The sequence below is a fragment of the Echiichthys vipera genome (genome assembly GCF_963691815.1).
Source record: "Echiichthys vipera genome assembly, chromosome: 3".
Lineage (NCBI taxonomy): Eukaryota > Metazoa > Chordata > Actinopteri > Perciformes > Trachinidae > Echiichthys > Echiichthys vipera.
Window position 1 is genome coordinate 34,807,100 of NC_139828.1, and position 17,282 is coordinate 34,824,381.

General features: G+C 42.4%; 1 protein-coding gene across 1 annotated transcript in view; it reads right to left on the reverse strand.

The window, feature by feature from the left end:
* Positions 1–17,282, reverse strand: part of ptprfa (protein tyrosine phosphatase receptor type Fa) — a gene marked incomplete at its 5' end in the record, with an annotated part of 414,741 nt that overhangs the window by 133,617 nt on the left and 263,842 nt on the right. The window contains one exon of the mRNA XM_083911493.1: positions 14,517–14,674. Within this exon, the coding sequence (XP_083767619.1) occupies positions 14,517–14,674 (158 nt within the window). The remainder of the gene's footprint in view (positions 1–14,516; positions 14,675–17,282) is intronic.

The window sequence follows — 17,282 nt, forward strand, 5'->3', positions numbered from 1 at the left end:
GGCCGGCACATTAGAAAGCCGTTACCTTCACTAGGTCCATCATCAGGAGACAGTTTCCAGAAGGAGAAGGACTTTAGATTATGAAATGTCCCGTTAAGGTGACAGTCTACAAAAATACTTAGTGTCATACTGTATAAAAACATTTTATGCAGTTAAGATCAGTTACACCAGTAATGTTAGGTCTGCACACAGAAGTGAAACTATTTACCAACATCCCAAAATATACAAACTATTCATGTACTTTTATATTCAGGAACTACAGTTAAAACAATAAGAAACATTCTGCAATACAAATGTAAAATAAGTTTAACTGCACCAGCAAAACTTAAAACACAAGACTGGATCTTTTTGAAATATGAATGTGGATGTGCCAAATGGTCAAAAGAAAAAAAAAAAAAAGATGTATCCATTTAAAACTAGAAAGCACTCATTAGATTTGTACGATCCTAAATTAACTATTTTATTATTAGAAAATATTTTAATTGATCAAAATACATAGACAATCATGAGTTATATGGAACATTTTTTTCTCAACGTAGTAAATTATGCAAACGTGAATAGTGACAAAGGTAAAAGCAAACATCTTGCAATGTTTTCGTAAACATTTTTTTTTATTCATATGAATTTTAGACTTTGGTCTGACTTTTTCTTGACGAATAATAATCTTAAGCTTAAAACTTTCACACTGATGTCCTGTGTTAAACTGCAAATGTTGTGTGAGAGATAGGCTGTCCAGCTGTCCCCGGTGATGTTCTGGCAGGATGTGGAAAGGGCAGGCAGCACGGCTCTCTGGTACAGCGATCTTTGATGAGGTGATGATGTGATGTAGATCTACCTGTGACTCTGTTAGGGTCGACGTGAAGGCTGAGGAAGCAAACACATGCTTTTAGATCACATTCAGGGATTCAGCTTCTCCTTGATAGGGTGATCAGACGTCACCATCACTGGTCCATCAACCTCTCAGCTGCCATCATGGTTTAAAAGCAGGACTGCCAAGAGAAGCCTGGAAAAAAATGTTGATATGTAAATATGTCTATTTCTATTTCTTCCCTTTTTAAATTGAACTATTGCCTATTTTTGGTATTTTTTATCTTATTTTGTATTATTTTCTGCTTGTTATATTCTGTTGCTGCTGTGACAAACGAATTTCCCCGTCTGCGGGATATTAAAGGTTTTCTGATTCTGATTAGGGGATCACTACCACTCTGATAAAACTGTTGTATTAAACACTGACAATAAATAAATAATGTAGTCAAATACAAGGGCCCTGCAATGAATTCAATATGCATGACGTTTATAATGTGTTTGTTCAAACTGTTAAAGAGATGCTTTAACTTTATTGTTTTTTTATGAGTCTGCAGTTGAATCATATTTGAGGTGTTTATAAGTCCAGCTTTACTGAGATGAGGTCATCACATTATGTCATTAAGATTATCATACAATATGATCATTGAGGTCAGAGGGACTAGTAGAGTTGTGTCTGACTGCATTATACTCAGTGGTGTTATTTTACACAGCATCATGTCATTGGAGTGGCTATATCTGTTTACTATAGAACATGTACAGTCAACAGTTCATGCTTGATAGCAGAGTAAATGCACATGAATCTACAACACTAACAGCTCTGTAACTGTAGGAGCATCTGTCCCTACACGAACGTTACTGACAGTCTCTCCATTAAACTTAGAAACTGACGCTAACACACCAACATCGCTGTTAACGTTACGTGCCTGATAGCTCCGTTTAACTGTCTGTGGGCTGTCAGGGCCCAGGCAATAACAGTCCTTACAACCGTAAATTATAAATACATTAACTGTGCAAACATACTCTCAAACTAACGCTCTGTAACTACATTTCGGGGTTTTAACATTAGCGAACTGATGTTACAGATTTTGCCGGGTTAACCTGTAACGTTAGGTTTGATAAAATCCGATGCTAACCGCTAATGCGGGCTAACAATAGCGTTAGCTTGTTAGCTGGTGTGTTTGGGCTGCTTTACAGCAAGAGTACTAACCACACTTCGGTTCTTATGACTGAAACACTAACGCTGGTTTATGTGAACGCTGACAAACACAAAGAAATTAAGCTTACGATGCACAGTTCATGTTTTGGTCCAGCTGAATCTTCACGGCCATTGCCATCCCTCCCACCGGGGCGTCGACAGCATTGGTGGAGCTGTTCAGTGAAGGAGGTGCAGCAGCTGTCTGCCTCACATGTGTGTCGGTGTCGGCTTTGGCTTCAATATCTCACTCTTAAACCTGTCATATCACTGAGAAATTCAGAGCGCCCTAACGTTACACGGCCATGTAGAGCTGCAGCGGGTTCTCCACCTCTCTCTTCCTGTTATACGACAGACAGTCCGTCTGTCCAATCAGGAGGGCCCATCCTCTGCTCAGAGAAACTTACCCTTTCCGGTTTGAGCTAATGTTGTTGTGATTTCCAATTTGTCATTGTCATTTTGAATTTGTCGTTGTCATTTTGAATTTGTCATTGTCATTTTGAATTTGTCGTTGTCATTTTGAATTTGTCGTTGTCATTTTGAATTTGTCGTTGTCATTTTGAATTTGTCATTGTCATTTTGAATTTGTCGTTGTCATTTTGAATTTGTCGTTGTCATTTTGAATTTGTCGTTGTCATTTTGAATTTGTCGTTGTCATTTTGGATTTGTCGTTGTCATTTGCCCCTCAGGGCCACGGTAGTGAGGTGCTCTAAGAACACACAGAGGCACCAACCTTTCTTGTTTGCTGCATCCACAGAAAGCAGGCAGAGGAAGGGAGCAGAGAGAGACAAAGGGTTCACTTCAAATGGACTCTTTAACCAGCTGAGCAGATTCTCCTTCCAGCTTCTGACAATTTTAGCCTACAAACATCTTTTTCTATTGCTATTTACATTCATATGGTCAGTAAGAAATATTACATGAGTGTTGTCACTTCTTACAGCTGATGAATTCTACCCTTCTCAACCTTACAGATACTAAAACGTGGCATTAACATTGAGTGAAGGCTGTTGTCAGGGTTTTTCCTGTAAATGCACAGCTTTAGTATTGTTTTGGCCGACCATCCACACACAGCCGGCATTATCAGAGCCTGAAAACGGAATCTTTTGAAACCAGGTTCCAGTGTGGGAAGATTTGAAAATGCACCCCATGGCGGAGAAATCTCATACTTTGTTAATGTTGCCATCATTACCCCACCTCTAACCTCTAACCCCGCGGTGTCACATAACAACAACAGTGCTACTGTGTGAGAGGAGAGAGACGGACCAATAGACTGTTTACTGAACTGGACTCTGAGCCATATGCATGGGAATGAATTAGGCCGACCACAGATTTCTCCCTTTTCCTTGATGCTCTGAATAAGGAGACTAAATTAGTCTCTAGTCTCTTTTTTATAAATTAAGTTGCTAAGAGGGTGTGAAAAGTCTCTAAGAGCGTACTCACACTGTCCTCCCGGACCGCGACCCGGACTTTAGGGTACTTGTCCCCCCTCCCTCTCCCCCCGCGCCCCAGCCCCGTTGTACTCACACTGCCAGGGCCGGCCAATGCTTCTTGCTGTCCATACGCCATCACGCTGTAACACGTCACACGCATTGATCGCGTGTGTGGCTTTGTTTACAAATCTTTCCATAGACCTCAGAGTTTTTGTGCGTCTTGTCGACTGTTTTTGAATATTTTCATCCGACCAAATCTGCAGTAAACACTCCACCTTCGCATCACACCAACATGAACCTTTCGCCGCCATTGTTGTTGTTGTTAAATGTCCGCGCATGGTCCGTCCTTCGATTTACATGTCCGAACAGGCGGACATAACGCTACTGCCGTAGGGCTCGTGCTCGTACACGTGCGCACGCTCGTGCTCGTACATGTGCAAACGGCTCCGCTAAAGCCCACCTCTTTCAAGCGGGCCTTGGACGGCCCGCTGGCCGCAGTTGTGCGCGGAGCGGGTGCACTCACACTGCTTAAAGGTACTAGGCTTTAGCTGAAAAAACAGTTTTGGCCGCGGCCAAAAGGACAGTGTGAGTAGGCTCTATATCAAGTGCCCGCCTGTGAGTGCTTTGGGACGGGAAAGGGGCTCAATAGCAGTACCATCTGCTCTTTGAGGACACTAACTATAGAGTGATTGGTGCATCAGAGTCCAAAACACCACAAAAGTCTCCACTAACACCAGAAACAGAGGACAGATTTCTCTCTAGGATGGAGGAGGATTTGGAAAGTCTCTAGATTTGAAGAGAAACTCTCCGGTGTTTGTATTCTCCACAGCGTCTCCCCATCTCTTCTTCTCCTTTGTTGGTGTATTTCTATGGCAGTTACAGCGTCACATCCAGGCCTGGAATGTGTATTACAGAGTTTAGAGTTGCTTTACCTGGTTTCCTGTGGACGCAGATATTTCTTGAGTCAAGGCCGTGTGGACAGAAAACTTGTGTACGTACCCTTATGTTGTCCTCTGGCCGGAGACTTCTGAGCTAACCACTCAGCAGCAAAAACAACATGTGACTCCTCCATCTTTGTTTGTTGTCAAACTGTAAACTGTAGCTGCTACGTTCACTTGATATCTTCACACATATCTCTTCTCAAGTTGTGTGTGTATGTGTGTGTGTGTGTTTCTGTGTGTATGGGCATACTGGTCTAATTTTTTGTAATTTAGGATCGATAATCTAATCGTCTTTAATAAGTGTAAGCATTTAAAATTATTATTATTAAATTATCCTCACCGGGAACCATCACCTTATCGTGGTGGAGAGGTTTGCTCGGGGCGCTGGTCCACTGGCAGCCCCTCGCTCTGACATCTCTCCATTAATTGCATATATATAGGTCCTGTTTGTGCATGTGTGTGAATTTGGGCCTGTGTGTGTGTAACATAAATAATAATAGAGTGAAAAAATTAATAAAGTAATTCTTCTTCTTCCAGAGGGCCAGAGGGGCTGCAGCCTCTGCCGTGTCAGAGGCAAAGCAGCGGGTGTGGGAGAAGTTCGGAGAAATCATGCAGAAGGACTTTCGGGCGGCATCAAGGTGCTTCTGGAAAACCGGGGGATTGCTTACTCCAGGTAGGGAATAAGTCCTTTACCCTAGTAAAGGAGTTCAAGTACCTCGGGATCTTGTTCATGAGTGAGGGGACGATGGAAGGTGAGTTTGACGGAGCAGCAAGGGCAGTGTTGCAGTTGCTCTACCTCACCGTTGTGACGAAAAGAGAGCTGAGCCGGAAGGCAAAGCTCTTGATCTACCGGTCAATATTTGTTCCTACCCTCACTTATGCTCATGAAAGCTGGGTCATGACAGAAAGAACGAGGTTGTGGGTACAAGCGGCCGAAATCGGTTTTCTCAGGAGGGGGGCTGGAGTCTCCCTTAGAGATAGGGTAAGAAGTTTGCTTCTTTGCGTTGAAAGGAGCCAGTTGAGGTGGTTCGGGCATCTAGTAAGGATGCCCCCTGGGCTGCTCCCTAGGGAGGTGTTCCAGGCACGTCCAGCTGGAAGGAAACCTCGGGGAAGACCCAAGACTAGGTGGAGAGATTATATGTCCACACTGGCCTGGGAACGCCTCGGGATCGATAAAGGGAAGTTTGGGGTCCCCTGCTAGAGCTGCTGCCCCCGCGACCCGACCCCGGATAAGCGGTTGAAGATGAGTGGTGAGTGAGTGATAATATACCCTATATAATAATTTAATAAAGAAAATGCTTCAGGAAGCTTCATTTGGACATCACTACTTACAATGCATTACCGAACTCAAGCTCAACTCATTTTCCTAGTGTATTTAAATAAATGGAAACCTGGCTGCCGGGAAGGTAGGGAAAACCCATTCAACAAACCATAATGCTCGTATATTTTTAGGAACATATTGGTCAGTAATGTAATAGATATTTGATGTATAAGAATAGAAGATGCTAAACTTCACCAACTTGGTCTTGAGAAGTGATTTCAGCTTTCCTCATAGACTCCCCAGTATAAATATTACTGAACAGATTCAGACACAAAAAAAGGATTGAAAAAAAGACGAAACAAGTGTTGCCATTTGAACAGAGCAGTAGCCATATGGAAGCCCTGTCAGCCCTGTCAGCCCAGTCAGCAGCTAATGCAGCACAATCCTTTACTGCTTCATCTTTAAGCCTCCCTAGGCTCACGGCAAGAACTTTTTTTATTGCCCCTCGCAATATTTAGCGTTCTTATGATGTGTCATCATTGATTCATTAGATCTCAGGTACCCGGGGAGAAGTTACACATGCCCATGCTGTGGACAGGAGGCGACCCATTTGATATAGACGCTAGTAAGACTGTGAATTAAGATCCATGTAATCACATACAGTATCCTGTCACACACAGTAGAACATGTCAGCTGTGAATGCTGTTATGGGCCGTTCACACCAAACATGACAGACGCAAATTGAGTGACAACTCTACATTGAAAATCAATGTCAATGGCACGATGACACATGATTCAGGCGGAGGCGGCGGGAATGGAGCGTCTAGAGCGTCTGGCGCGTCGGGAATAAGGTTCAAAATATTGAACTTTTCAGGTGACTTCACGCTGCGACAGCCAATCAGCGTTGAGATTGCGGTAAGCGTCATCAAAGTTCCCCGAGAGACTTCCAGGGGCTCACCAAAGCCGCTATTGTTGCAGACTTTGGGGGAAACCAGCCTGTTCCTGTGGATATAATATAATGGATATAACTATGAACTGTGAATGGTAGCAACGTGCCTTTAGGCATCTATTCTGCCGGAAATCCAGAAGAAGAAGAAGAAAGTCAGTGCAGAGTGAAGCTTCGGAGGAGACCGGACAGCAGCCTGTATAGCTTTGGAGGTGATTTACACTGACGGCTTGATCTCACTACAACAAAACGGCTCTTTTAAGAGCCAAACACTTCATCTGAGAGCTCATCCCTGTTTTTTTAAAGCATTCAGATCCCTGTTAGCACGAGCATAACTTTCAAACTATGGAAAGTGGCGCAATACTAGCGTCGCGATACAAGCATTTGAAGCGATTGTATTCGAGTCAATCGTGTTTGGTGTGAACGAAACATTATGCTGTGATCAAACCGCCCGTGCTACATCAAGGAAACTGGACTTTTCCTGTCAATGACCTGTGGAGGCAGAAAAGTGCCTTTAATTCAATTCAAGTCAATTATATTTTATTTATAGTGCCAAATCATAACAAAAGTACCTACTCTGTAAAAATACTTTACAGAGTATGTATAAACCACACCATTGTTTTGTGATTGACATAGACCCAACAATTCCCCCATTCCCTATAATAGGCACGAACGTCGGACAGACCTAGCTCTATGGAGGACGGACATCTGTTTGCACCGGTTGGGGAGGAAGAAAAGGAGAGAGAAAGAGAGAAAAGACAGGCAGATGGACAGAGAGAGACAAAGACAGACACGAAGACAGACAGACAGACAGACACACTTCCAGAGATACAAGCAACCACAAAAGTAACAGTGACTATAGTGATAGCTAAAGCAATGTGAATATGACTTAGAAGTTATGCCAGTTAATAAGGCAGAACAGCAAGAAACAGGAAAAGCTAGAGTGACAGAACATGGCAAAGATAATAATTATGGTGGAAAACATTGAGTTGAATTAGCTAATGCATTAATGAGACATGAATGATACAGACAGACAGGATAAAAACTCATAGTATCAGCAACAGGATTATCCCCCGGCAGACTAGGCCTATAGCAGCATAATAACATGACAAAATCCTCTTAAAAAGAACAACATAGCTAAGGACTCATAAGCCCTAGCTGTAAGCTTTATCAAAGAGGAAAGTTTTAAGTGAACTTGTCCCCATATTTATTTAATATGGGGACAGTTTCAGCCTCCCGAATAACACTTACAATTGGTTCCACAAGAGAGGAGCTTGGTACCTGAAGGCTCTGCATTCCATTATACTTTTGGAGACTCTAGGAACGACAAGTAGTCCTGCATTCTCAGAGCACAGCGATCTAGTTGGGTAATACGGTACTGTGAGCTCTTTAAGGTACGACGGAGCCGGACCAATAAGACCTTTGTAGGTAAGGAGAAGGATTTTAAATTCTATTGTAGATTTTACACGTAGCCATCGCAAAGAAAATAATACAGGAGAAATATGTTGTTTTCAATTTGTTTTAGTCAGTACAAGAGCTGCAGCATTTTGGACCAACTAGAGACTCTTAATATCATAACAATGAAAATGTATGGAGTGCTTCCTTATAATATTTCCTAAGGGAAGCATATATAAGGTGAATAGAATCGGTCCAAGGGCAGAACCCTGTGGGACTTTGTGACTGACTTTAGTGTGCATGGAGGATTTGTCATTAACATGTACAAACAGAGATCTATCTGAAATATACGACTTAAACCAGCTCATTGCTCATTGATGTGATCGACCATGACATTTTGATTTCCAAACTTGTTAGTTATGGTTTCACTTCTTCTGCTATCAAGTGGTTTGCAAGCTATCTGTCTGATAGGCCTCAAAAAGTTTATTTTAATGGTGCATTATCTTGCAAGAAGTCTCTTGAATGTGGGGTCCCACAAGGAAGCTGCCTCGGACCTCTTTTATTTTTCATTTTTACTAATGATATGCCGTATGTGCTCAATAAGACAACATTGACCATGTATGCAGATGACTCTACTCTGTATTATGCAGCACCTACATGCTCAGAACTTAATCAGGTTCTGTCTTGTGAGATAACTGAATTATTTAACTGGATTAAAACAAATAGACTTATCCTAAATATATCAAAAACGACGGCAATAATATTTGGTTCTAGAATTAGATTATCACATAATCCAACAATAAATGTGCAATTGAACGGCCAGAACATTCAGCAAGTAAAAACTGTAAAACTCCTTGGACTCTGGCTTGATTGCACATTATCATGGTCTGATCATATCAACAAAGTTGTGGGCAAGATGGGTAGAGCTGTTGCAATTACAAGTAAATGTGCACCATTCATCAATTCGCAGTTGCTAAAAAGTGTTGTTTGTACATTGGTGCTATGCCATTTAGACTATTGTTCTGTTGTATGGGCTGCTGCATCAAACTGTCTGCTAAAACAATTACAAGTGGCTCAAAACAAAGCTGCAAGACTGGTTCTTAGTTGTTCCACAAGAACTAGTGTTACTGTGATGCATGAATGTCTTGGTTGGCTGACTGTCGAGCATAGACTATCTGCAAACATTTTAATATACTATCACAGAATTATTAATACCAAAACTCCTGGATCTTTTTATGATAAAATAACATATTGCTCAGATTCACATTCGCACTACACTAGAGGAGCGGATAGTCGACAAATGGCATTACCACTACCCAAATCAAACTCAATGAAAAGGACTGTATTTTATAGGGCAACTGTTATTTGGAACAATCTACCTATTATGATTTGCGATACAAAGGGAAAATTTGCTTTTAAAAAGAGACTAAGAAGGTTTTATTCATTTTAATTGTTTGACTCAGCAAGGATTGTCCTGTTTATTAATATATGAACGGAATTTTATCCTTCAATTTTTTTATTGTTTTTATTGTTTTTATTTATTTTTATTATTGTTCTTAATTTTAAGCTCTTTATTTATTGTTGTGTTTTTATTTTTTTATTTGTTTCTTATTTTTGGCTAAGATTGTGACCTTGCCAATTTAAGTGTGTAAAACTGTTTTATGACCTCGGTGGACCCCAGGAAGACTAGCTGTCGTCTAGGCGTCAGGTAATGGGGATCCTTTTCAATAAATTCAAATTCAAATTCAAATTGCGCTTCCTTTTATGCCAATAAGATGCTCCAGTGACAAGAACTTTGTCTGAAGCTATTGGAAGGTCATTAGTAATTTTTACCAGTGCTGTCTCAGTACTATGATTCGCTCTAAATCCTGATTGTAAGTCCTCAAATTACTCATTATTATGTAAAAAGTCACACAGCTGATTGGCGACTCATTTCTCGAGGATTTTAGAGAGAAAAGGAAGGTTAGATAAAGGTCTATAGTTGGCTAGAATCTCTGGGTCAAGACAGAACTTTTTCAAAAGAGGTTTAATAACATACTTTAAAAGACTGGTACATAACCTGCTGATAAAGACATATTACCCATACCTAGTACAGGGGGGCTAACTAAAGATAACACTTCTTTAAGTAACCTAGTTGGAATCTTTGGGAGTCTGGGAGACAAGGAGAAGGCTTTGATGCCGAAATAGTAGAGGTTAATTTGTTAAGGTCAACTGTAGAAAAGCAGTCCAGTAATATATCAGGTCGTACAGTTGTTTGTAAGGTTTCTGGGTTTGAAGAAAAATTGGTAACAGTCAAGTTGATTTTGTCTCTAATAGTCTAATTTTGTCGTTAAAGGAGGTCATGAAGTCATTACTACTAAGGGATATAAGAATACATGGCTAAATAGAGCTGTGGCTCTCTGTCAGCCTGGCTACAGTGCTGAAAAGAAATCGAGGATTGTTCTTATTCTCCTCTATTAAAGATGAGTAATAGGCCATTTACTTTCCAATTTTGCGCGATACTTGTTTTAATTCACGGGTTTGTGAGTTATACCATGGAGCTAACTTCCTCTGTTTCATTATCTAGGAGCAACAGAGTGGAGTGTTGTTCGTAGTGAGCCTGCAACACTGTCAACAAGGTGATCAATTTCAGTGAAACTAACAATAGTACATGAATATTGGGATAAGGCATTAAATTAAATGCACATGGAATCGCTTCCTTAAATTTAGCTACAGCACTATCAGATAAACATCTACTGTAGAAACTTTTGCCCAGAGGCGAGTAGTCCTGTAATATGAATTAAAAAGTAAATAAATAATGTTCTGATAAAATATGATTATGTGGAAAGACTATTAAGTAATTGATTTCCACACCATAAGCCAAAACCTGGTCGAGGGTGTGATAAAAACAGTGAGTAGGTTTATGTACACTCACTAAAAACCAATCAAATCTAATAGAGAGATAAACGCAATACTAAGGCTATTATTAGGGTTCACTTGGCTTGAATGGGGTTGAGCTCACCAGAACCAGAGCCCCGGCTCCGTCCTTCTTGATGGAGCACTGCCACCCCGTGGGGCAAAGGCAGGAAGTGAGGGGTGCCGAAGACTTGGGTTTAGCTCCCTGGTGGTGCCAGCGGGACTTTGTGAGTGCTGGTGCCGGAGATCCGGTGGGGATGGAGCCAGTCCACGGCAGGGTGGTGTTGTCGGCGGCCGACATGGTCCGGTCACCAGCGCCGGAAGCCCTAAGATGGGCGACGAGCTTTGCCTGGGTTGTGCCGACGGCGGAGAGATCCAGGAGGATTTTGACTCTCTCCCTGAGGTCAGCCTTGAAGCCAGATTGTCACGCCTCGGTGAGGTTTGTCCTGTCTTTGGGTTTTTGTCTTGTGAATTTCCTGTTTTATTTTTGAAAGATAACTCTCCTCTCGTTCCAGGTCACTTGCCATTCCTCTTGTGTCACCGGTCTGACGTCATTCCCTGATTCCCGATTGTTTTCACCTGTGTCGAATGTATCCAGCGTTTTGTTCCACAGTCTTGTTCTTGTGTTTGTCATCCTTGTTTTGGTCCAAGTAAGTTTTCCATTCTTGAATTCTCTTGTGACTGTTTTTTCCTCCTGGTTGGAGCGTCTTTATTTAATTAATTATTTTGTTCACTTTGTAATTGTTTATTCCTCCCGTACGGAGCGACTTTGTTCTGAGATTTATTTGTTATCTTTGCCTTTTGTTTTTTCCTCCTGTACGGAGCGTCTTTATTTTGTACTTTGTCTTATTACTGACGACTTTTGTTTTGTTCCTTCTGTGCAGAGTGATTTTTTGTTTGTGACTTTTTCCCTGTGCCACGTCCCTGTCGTCAAGTTAATAAATTCAGTGTTGATTCGCATACCTCCGCATCTGAGTCTTCTTTCCTGCCTGGGCCTGATAGTATAATCTGGCCAGTATGGACTCAGCGGAGGCAGGTTGTCTATCGGAGGCACTGCGTACTCAGGAGGCCCGCCTCGTCCGGCAAGAGGAGTTCCAGACGGCCACTGCCAACCACATGGGACAGCTTTCCTCACAGCTACAGGACCTGCTGGGGCATCTTGCTCGACCAGCGGCCACAGCTCCTCCTCCTTGAGGAGCGAAGAAGGCGACTGCTGGAGGGGAGGTGTTTCTACTGTGGGGAGATCAGCCACCTTGTCGTCTCATGCCCAGCCAAAATCCCCCAGACGGTGAGTCCTGTTAAATGTTCTCACCATACTCCCCGTACTCTAACCACCGTCCAAATTTTGCATCATGCCTCGTTCAATCAGAAAGCCCTCATCGACTCTGGAGCTGATGACAGCCTAATGAGTTGGGGTTTAGCTAAAGAGCTAGGCATCCGCTCAGAGCGACTGGCCAAACTTATCCGGGCCAGGTCGCTCAACGGCCAAGAGATTATTGCCATAACCCATGTCAGTGAACCAGTAAGAATGCGGATTGACAGTCACGAAGAACGCATTTGTTTTTATTTATTCACGTCTCCCATGCACTCATTGATCTTAGGATATCCATGGCTCATACGGCACAACCCACACATAGATTGGAAGACTGGAAACATCATTAGGTGGAAAAAGTGGTGCGCCAAAGACTGTACTGTGTCCAGCCATCTGACTGATGTAACCTCTATTAACCTGTTTTCTCCTAACCCTTCCACAAACATTGAGAACCCGGACCTGACCTCGGTTCCACCTTACTACCATCATCTACGAAAAGTGTTCAGCAAGACCAAGACCCTATCTCTCCCCTCACATCGTCCGTACGCCTTATTTAATTAATTATTTTGTTCACTTTGTAATTGTTTATTCCTCGCGTACGGAGCGACTTTGTTTTGAGGTTTATTTGTTAACTTTGCCTTTTGTTTTTTCCTCCTGTACGGAGCGTCTTTATTTTGTACTTTGTCTTATTACTGACGACTTTTGTTTTGTTCCTCCTGTGCGGAGTGATATTTTGTTTGTGGCTTTTTCCCTGTTCCATGTCCCTGTTGTCAAGTTAATAAATTCAGTGTTGATCCGTGAACCTCCACATCTGAGTCCTCTTTCCTGCCTGGGCCTGACACAGATACGTTTTCCCTCAGTTTTGAGAGGGTGGGGAGACAGGACTCGCACACAGCCATCATGTCGCAGCCTATGATAGGGATCTGTCATCCCAGGACATAGAACCACCACAGGGAAGTGAGTTTAATTCCGGCCCTGGAGACGATGTCAGGGGAGACCTTCTTCACTCCTGGGCAGTAGGCCTACTTCACCAGTTGCTTTTAGATCTCACCAAGTTAAAGAAGTTCTTTAAAAGTTGGCGCTTCGCTAGTGTGATTCGGCGTCATGAATTCCGTGTTTTACTTCTCCGGTGTAATCAGAGGCAACCACAGGCCCAATGGTCAAAAGCTTTGGTCCATGGTTTGAAGAAATAAATACAATAAAAGCTGGGCATGAGTGATTCCAAATATAAAAATGATAAACTATGTTAAAACAATATTTTCCGGAGCCGAAGTGGCGGGAAATCCACTGAAATCTAGCAATCCTATCTATGTCTCTGCTTCACCTTATTATTATTATTTATTTATTATTCGGTCAGTCCAGCCTAAAGGTTAAATCGGTCCTGAGTCATAACCAACCTACCACCAAACTTTTGCGAGGGAACTCAATAAAAAAACTTCTTGCTGTGATCCTAAGGGGGCTCCGCAGTAAACAACAAAAGACCAGTATTTGAAGCAGAGTAAGACCTCTTCTTGCACCTCCTCTCCCCTCTCTGAAATTAACTGTGTTTGGCAAAAGTCTCACGGGCTAGATTTTATAAAGGCAGAAAACAGAGCCAAGAGGAGGTGGAGTAGTCTATTTTTGTCTCAGAATATGATAAAATATTATTATGGATTTTTTGCCCAACATCAACCTAAACAAACTGCTTCCTCAAGTTTAACATTAGCCTTCCGCCTCTGTGCTTCTTCTTTACGTTAGCCAGGTTTTGCTGTATAATTTACTTTTTTGTTACCTTCCTTTTGAACATCTTTGAAAAGCTAGCTAGCTGTTAGAGCACGTTTTTGACAAATGATATTAAAGTAGACATGCATGTTTTGTTTTCCCTTTTATTTTTTGGAACTTGTTAAATAGCTTTGGACCTCAGTGTAGAAAATTGAGTTTGTGTTTCAATAGTTAAGGGATTTTTGAACATTTTCCTGTGCCTACACACCCCAGTTAATTAATTTTGTTCCATAGACTTACACACAAAAAAAGAGAGGTGAAAAGTGTTGACAGCCATAATTGTTGGGTGAGTGTATAGATTGGACATCGATACCACGCCTCCAATGCCACATACTCTGCAGACTGGCGTATTTTGGCTTCACTTGACAGTGGCAGGAAGTGGAGAAGGCTCATCAATCTTTATAATGTCTATGTTGTGTACCTTTTGTCCACCTTTTTTCAAGTTTGTAAATATTCATTTGACCACTGCCAAAAATGGTAATCAGAGCCTTATGTTGCTTCCCTTACCTCTAGACCGGAGTGACAGAAAGGATTTGTACGTAAAAACTGTCATTTAAAAGTGTCTGTCAGACTCACCTCTTGAAGAGTAGAATGGCAATGACTATGATGATTATGAGAATGACAGCCAGCACTGGACCCATCACCCACAGCATCTCTGGGTCCTCTGTTTGTTGGGTCATCCCATTGTGGAGCTTCACCATGATGGGCTCAGAGAATGGGCTGGCTGCAAACGTCCTCTGCTGCAAATGACCAGATGATCAGGAGTCAGTTCACAGAGACTGAGTTATACATACAGAGCAGAGTCACTCCGGACACTGGGAGTATACTGTATCGTACTTCATGAAGTGTGAACTGTTAAGTCCCCCCCCCCCACACACACACACACACACACTCAATGCATCAGTCGGTCTCACTGTGTCCTTGACAGATAGCTGAGGTGTCCACAAAGGAGAGGGTTTCACCAGGTGGTTGTGTGGTCGCTGTCTCAATAATCAGTTCAGCCAATATCATGGTTTCAATGGTGGTGGTGCTTCATGCAACACAGCTACCTGTTACAATTCAGCTAAGAACATTGGGCCTCATTCACTAACTGTTCTCGAGAAGACATTTCTTCTTAACTCTCACTTAAAATGTAATTCCAGCTCAAAATCTTCCCATGGTCTTATTTGACACTTGCACACATCAAATAAGCCATTTAAGTCTTTTTCGTGTATGAACTATTAACGGAGAAATCCCGGAGAGTCGCTATCAGCTGGATGTGGCTAGCACTGATTAGCTCGGGCAGTACAGTGAAGGCATTAAAACGTCTTTTTTTAACCACTAATACTGCTCAAAATAACATTAAACCTCTGCAGTAGCATGAGAAGAGTTCCTACACAGAAAACAAAGCACCAATGGGCTCCTTCCTTTGGATTGACTTTGGTCTCAACTTGATCTCGACTTTACTATGAGAGGAGCTGGTACAGGGGCCAGTAGGTAAGTCTTTCAAAACACTCTTTTAATAAACTTCGTTTTTTGTGTCAGGACTTTTATCATGCTACTGCAGAGGTTTGGTGTTATTTTAGGCAGTATTAGTGGTTAAAAAAGACGTTTTAATGCCTTCACCGTACTACCCCGAGCTAACCACTGTTAGCCACGTCCAGTTGTTACAATATCCATTAATAGTTGTTACACTAAAAAAAACTGTTTTGATGGCTCATTTGATGTGTGGAAGTGCTTATTGCGTTTTATTCAATTTGTATAATGTTCAATGATTTTAACTGCGATAATTACATTAAAGCATTCATAATATTTTTTTATAAAGCACTTCTGTATTTTCAATGAAATAAAAAGTACCCAAAGCAGGTGTGTTTTCAAAGATGATTTTAGTCTTCATGAATAGTCCAAGTGAAGAGTAACAGGGAAGACAGGGGGGAGAGAGGACAACATGCAGCAAAGAGCTGGCCTCAAACCCCAGACGCAGCAGTAACAATCTAGTTACTGGAGCACACGTCACTTCACATGACAGCTGTTTGAGTGTTCACTTCCTGCTAAAGTTCCTCCATTTCTCAACTGTTTCACTTGGATTTCTTTTCCATTTGGAGTCCAGTGCTCCACTCTCTGCAGTCTTTCTTTGGATATTCTTGACTTGATTCTTTCAACTTTTCTTTTCCATTTCTGTGTGTGGCTGTTTGCACACAGCCCTGCTGTCACGTGCCCTTTTATAGGGTTGGCAGGGTGTATACCTGCTGATTAGGATCAAGTAGCACAGGCTTTCTACTTACAAGGAAATGTGAGGTACAAAAAAATTCAGTGATTTAAGAACACATCATGAATCATAGACTTTTCTTAGGACAAATTAAAGAGAAAACGTAGGAAGATATTGGTGAATGAGTCCCATCTTCTTTTAAAGTAATTAAGCTACATTAAGACCAGTAACAACAAAAAAGAAAGCCAAGAGGTATAATTTTAAAGTTCCCTGTAGAGCATCTGGATGGAATCAGTTACGCTGTGAGAATCATTCTTTCTCCAGTGCATTCAACTCCATCCAGCCACTGATACTGAGGGAGAAGCTGCAAGCCATGAGGGTAGACACCTCCACATGACAGGCTGCTGTGTGGGCTGTGCTGGTTGCTCCCCTCTGAGCCCAGGGAGGAAGAAACACAGCGGAAGATCTGCATCAGTAACTTAATTTTGCCTTCTGGACAGGAGACCCGAAATCCAAGGCAGGCCCTGCTTATTTCCCTACCATCATTAGACAACATGGCAGCCTCCTTTATCCACATAGGACGGACTCACAGTGCTGCTACTGTAGGAGACACATGTCTCCAAAGGTGTCAGATGATGACATCTAAAGTCCCACAAAAATAAGACCCACGTTGAGCTTGACAGTTCATACTCGCTCCAGAGCTTGGAATTATGTCACCTCTCTGTCGGGGAAGGAGCCAGAGCTTGTGCGGGAGGTGGACCGCTACCAGTTAGATCTGGTGGGGCTTACCTCCACACACAGTCTCGGTTTTGGAATCGTACTCCTGCATAGGGGTTGGACCCTATACTTCTCTGGAGTTGCCCAGGGTTTGAGGCGCCAGGCAGGTGTGGGGATACTCACAAACCCCCGGCTGAGTACCGCGGTGTTGGAGTTCACCCCGGTGGACGAGAGGGTCGCCTCCTTACGCCTGAGGGTGGTAGGGGGGAAACTCTGACTGTTGTTTGTGCATATGCACCGAACAGCAGTCCAGAGTATTCGGCCGTCTTGGAGACCCTGAATGGAGTCCTGCATGGGGCTCCAGTAGGGGACTCCATGATGATGAGACACCTGGAAAGGCGTGATTGGGAGGAACGGCCTCCCTGATCTAAATCCGA